The following is a 4,959-nucleotide window of genomic DNA, read 5'->3' on the forward strand; positions in this document are numbered from 1 at the left end:
TTTAATTAGGCATTACTCTGAAACTAGCTATCATATTTAAGAAACTCATGAACTTCTTTTCCAGTTATATTCATAAGAATAGCATATAATCAAAACTCAACTTCATATGGTGGGTAGTAACAACATAAAATAAACTTGAAATCTATGGATAAACTAAATATAAGGCTAACTTTTGAAAATTTTATTCTACCTTACAAGACATTAGATCAAATTTACTAAAAAAAAATCTGATTCACTTCTCTCTGACCAAGGATACCAAAAATACAGCGCAAGTCTGAATAATGGGGGAAAAGAGAAGGGAGAGAAGACAAGAAAGAGATGAGGACTTGAACAAGATAAAAAATTAAGTGGAGAAGAAAAGAAGAATCAAGTTCTTTCCATAACTTAAGGGTGCACCCAGCTAGCATTTTCCTGCTCATTCATACTTGCATCTCCTGTTCCTCTTTGTCTAATGAATTAACACGCTCTTGAAGTATGTTCTCCTGTTTTTCAAAATTCTTGAGGAGCATCATTTCTTGAAATAATGTGACATGGTTCAGGTCAGATAATTTCATCTGAATGTCTAGTTTCAGTTTCTGGTGTCTCAGGAGATGGAGTTCTGCATCAAAGGTGACAATCAGTTCTTTGATCTGGGGTAGAAAAAGATTTGTATATATGTTAGAAGTTAAGAACAGTATTTTTTTAAACTAACAATACTAATTTGTTTGGGTAAAAGCATTTTCTCATTATGCCATTAATATAGATGGAGAATTACATGGGTGTGTGTGGTTGTGTCTAGTCATATAAATCATTCAGCAATGGTCTTAAGTTTACTTAAATTAATTTATTCATTAAGTGGCAGAAATTCTATAACTATAGTCCTTCCAGCTATTTCTCTTCCATTAAAAAAAGCCATTGAGCCCGAACTGGTTTTGCTCAGTGGATAGAGCTTCGGCCTGCAGACTAAAGGGTCCCAGGTTCAATTCCAGTCAAGGGCAAGTACCTTGGTTGCGGGCACATCCCCAGCAAGGAATGTGCAGGAGGCAGCTGATCAATATTTCTCTCTCATCGATGTTTCTAACTCTCTATCCCTCTCCCTTCTTCTCTGTAAAAAATCAATAAAATACATTTTTTTAAAAAAGCCATTGATCAAAAAAGTCTTGTTGTACTGACTATAAGCTCTTTGTGGATAGTGTTATGTCTACCTCTGTTATATCCCCCACAGTATTCTACATGGCCGTTCATACAGTAAACACTAGGTAAATATTTCCCTCAACTTCTTACTTTGAAAATATTCAAACCTACCAAACAGTAAATATTTTCAAAAAAGGTGAATACAATCATGGACCCACAGGAAACCTGTTCACAATCTTCTTACTGTAGAAATGATGAAATTGAGGCTAACGGTGATTTTCCTGAGATCAAAGCTAATTTGTCACAGAACTGGGATAGGAACCTAAGTATCCCAAGCCCTGGTCTAGACCTTACTCGTCTGATGTCCTAATGATTTTAAAGCCTCAGTTTTGCTCTGATTTTGGCACAGCTTCTCCCCCACCCATCCCATCCCAAAGGAGATGAAGAGATCGAGAGAGAGCCCCGGGACTGATTCTCCTGAGGAAACGCATACAGCAGGAAGAAGACAAACCATTCCATGCAGGACATCATGTAGGCTGTACATGATGGGGGAACCTCAACTCAAATGCTTGCAATTTATGAGCGAGGGCCCAGGTTGGTGCTGAGAGTGGTGAAGAGATCTGTGGGTTTGGGACAGTAAAACTTTTGGAGAATTTCAGATAGCTTAAAAACAAACAAAAGAAAACCAAAGAAATTTTTTTAAAAAATTAAACTTTATGTAGGGCTGTAGATTAAGTGGGCTCCCCCTCCAAAAAAAAAAAATTTGTTCAACACATTTGAATTATTTAAAAATTTCTTTGGAGGCAGGACTATATATTTTTAGTACAACAGCATTCTGAAACTCACCACATAGGTGACCAAGTTTGTAAGGGTTTCACTTGTCCTATTCTCTCTTATCCCTGACACCCTACAAGCTTTATGAGGCTAGAGAACATGTCTGACTTGAGTTGCATCACTACTACCTAGCTCGCACTGTCCCTGCTCTTAGAAGGACCAATAAGAATTTTCAATTAATAAAGTAAATTAGTCAATTCAGTCAAAACATTTTACATGTTTGGCATTGTCCAAGACACTGCAAGGGAGTCAGAAGAAGTTATGTACTTCCCTTAAGATCTATATAACCTAATTTGCAAGACAAAACTAACACACGCAAAGCAGCAAAGAAAACTAAGAATAAAACATGGTGTGCTGATTATAGGTGCAATGGAAGTTGTTTTTTATTGTTTTGTTTTTTAAGAGTATATGATGTGGACAGAAGATTTGGAAGGGGTTTGGAACTGGGCTGAGTTTTGAGTGATGACTCAACTCTGGTAGAAGAAAATAGCAAAAGAAAAAGCACAGATAAGAAATTCAAAATTGGGGGAGGAAAGTGGGGAAAAGCAGGAAGCATGAGAATACTGAGCTGGAGGTAGAAGAGTTGATGGGTGAAGAGTAAGGTTGGAAAGCTATAGGGGAGCACCTAGCTGGAAAAGACACAATACGGCTGGTAGCAGGGAACTAGCACCCCAGGAGTACCTCCTGCACAACTGCTCCCAGTCTGGTCCTGATATTCCTCGAAATAAAAATAGCTGGCATTCTAGCTCCAGAAGAATTTTGAAGCCGTTCATAACCATGAACACTCCCAGTATTGGAGCAAATGAGAGAAAGGGGAGAGTATGAAAAGCAGAGGGTGGCCCATTTCCTCTGGAAGGTTTTTGTTATGTTCCATCCATCATGTGAAAGCTTCTCATCACTTCCCCTTTACCATGGCTTCAGCGAGATGATGCCAGTTAACATGCATTTGCCCCTAATGCTTAGCTTCCCAAAAAGGAAGGAGTTACAAAGCTCCACAGTTCTGGGCAGAGCACAATGATTTTCAGAAAATACAGGGGTGAGGAGGAAGCCAAGCCATGAGTGAATTGTGGCCTGGTCAGGGTTTGGGGAAGGTTAATGTAGAAAAATGTTAAATAAATAATTAATAAACTAGATAGACATCCCTGCTCCATTCTCTCTCAGCTTTAAATAGTCACAGTCTCGGCCCTAGCCAGTTTGGCTCAGTGGATAGAGCGTCGGCCTGCATACTGAAGGGTCCCGGGTTCGATTCCAGTCAAGGGCACAGGCTCGATCCCCAGTGGGGGGCGGGAGGGCATGCAGGCGGCAGCCAATCAATGATTCTCTGTCATCATTGATGTTCCTACCTCTCTCTCCTCCCTTCCTCTCTGAAATCAATAAAAATATATTTAAAAAATAAATAGGCACAGTCTCACCCCTTACCCTGTTGGCCAAATACTGCTGCATGTATATGTTTTTAATCTCCTTTCTCTTCATAATCTCCGTCTCTACATCAATTGGATCTGCTCTTTCAAATTCAGATGGCTTTGGAAGATCTAGGCTGAATGCTGATGACCTTGACGCTCTAGACAAGGACTCTCGTGTTGTCAAATCCCCATCCTTCGCATAAGAGGATCTAAGGAATCCTCCACCTGAGCCTACCGGCCCCGCCTGTTCCACTAGGGGCGCCTTTGTATCCTCATTTTTCATCAGCTGTTGCTTAAAATCGAGGAGAATTTCCTCATCATACTGAAATCTCTTTTCAGGAACTTCTTCCGGGTGTATCTGAGGGATTTTCGGAATGGAGATGCGCTTGGATGCGTGAAGAGTTGACTGAATGTTCTTCATCTCTTGTACCAGGCACTGTATCTCCTCGATGACAGCCACTTTAAGATCTCGAAGTGAGAGGATGGACTTGTTCAAGTACATTTTCTTTGAATGGGTCTAATTAAAAAGAACAGAAAGGAAGCAAAATGACAACCCACTCACAAGGAACAGTTTCAAATATGATTTGCTTTTGTCCCCTGATTGAAATGCCTAACAAAATTTCAAGATAAAAATGTATCTGACCATTCGTGTTCACTACAAAATTACTCTTTTCTCTAGCTTTTAGGCTTTTCCCCATTTAGCTTCTCCAGAAGGGGAGGCAATCTGGCTATAATGTGTGGTATCCCTCAGCTGGCTCTGAGGGCTCAGTTCCCCTGTCCTCCCCTCCTACCACTCAATCGAAGTCCTTCCTGAAGGCATGTGTACTCAGCCAGGTCCCAGGGGGCAGAGAGGGGGAGGAAGTCATTTTTTGATCTGAAACACCGAAGTGTTTCTAAGTACCATAGAGTCTAGCTGTCCCAGTTCTTCTTCTTTCTTGGCAGCATTTATTCTCATGTGCTCGGGTATCTTATAGTCTGCGGCTGTCTTCAGATTGAAGTCTCCCATAAACACCTGAGCCTCTTTGATGGCTTGAACATCTTTGGGATCTTCGTAGTCATCAGCAGGTTTACTCTTATACCTGTGAGAAAAATAGATAACCCAGCCACAAATATACAATAAACTCTAATTGTCTACTTTACTATAGGTATATAATCAAATTCAATCGTGAAGCAAAAGTATAATTTTTAGCCTGCGGTGTTACATTTGTCTATAGAGTTCAAACATTTTTTAAAGTTGATATTTAAAAGCATCCCAAGCAAAATAATAAACAAACGAACAGATCCATCCATCCACCAGACGTGCTTAAATAATCTGAATCATTCATTGGATTTGGTTCATTTCTAAGCAATTTACATCAACATTATTATTTATTCCTTTGATAGGTACTAACCCTTGGAGATATCAACGCTCTATTCACTAAAAAGTTAATTGAAATTTTTAATAACATAGTGATTTTCACAAAATTTGTCATAACATTTTCAAAGAGGCATCTAATTCAAAATTATAGTATGGACCTATGTATTTGCCTTCCCCACTCTCCCCAAGCTCCATGGAAATGATATTGCAGAGAAACTAAAGAGAATAAATTATTAGAAAAGCTGATAATGG

At 39.4% G+C, this 4,959-nt stretch overlaps 1 protein-coding gene across 1 annotated transcript in view; it reads right to left on the reverse strand.

Annotated features, from left to right (window-relative positions):
- LOC102774312 (cilia- and flagella-associated protein 44) overlaps positions 1–4,429 on the reverse strand; it is a gene marked incomplete at its 5' end in the record, with an annotated part of 31,473 nt that extends 27,044 nt beyond the window's left edge. Inside the window, 3 exons of the mRNA XM_006752682.2 lie at positions 426–629; positions 3,367–3,867; positions 4,252–4,429. Of these exons, the coding sequence (XP_006752745.1) occupies positions 426–629; positions 3,367–3,867; positions 4,252–4,429 (883 nt within the window). The remainder of the gene's footprint in view (positions 1–425; positions 630–3,366; positions 3,868–4,251) is intronic.
- Between the last annotated feature and the right edge of the window lie 530 nt (positions 4,430–4,959).

The sequence above is a fragment of the Myotis davidii genome, unplaced genomic scaffold (genome assembly GCF_000327345.1).
Source record: "Myotis davidii unplaced genomic scaffold, ASM32734v1 scaffold470, whole genome shotgun sequence".
In the NCBI taxonomy this organism is placed as follows: domain Eukaryota; kingdom Metazoa; phylum Chordata; class Mammalia; order Chiroptera; family Vespertilionidae; genus Myotis; species Myotis davidii.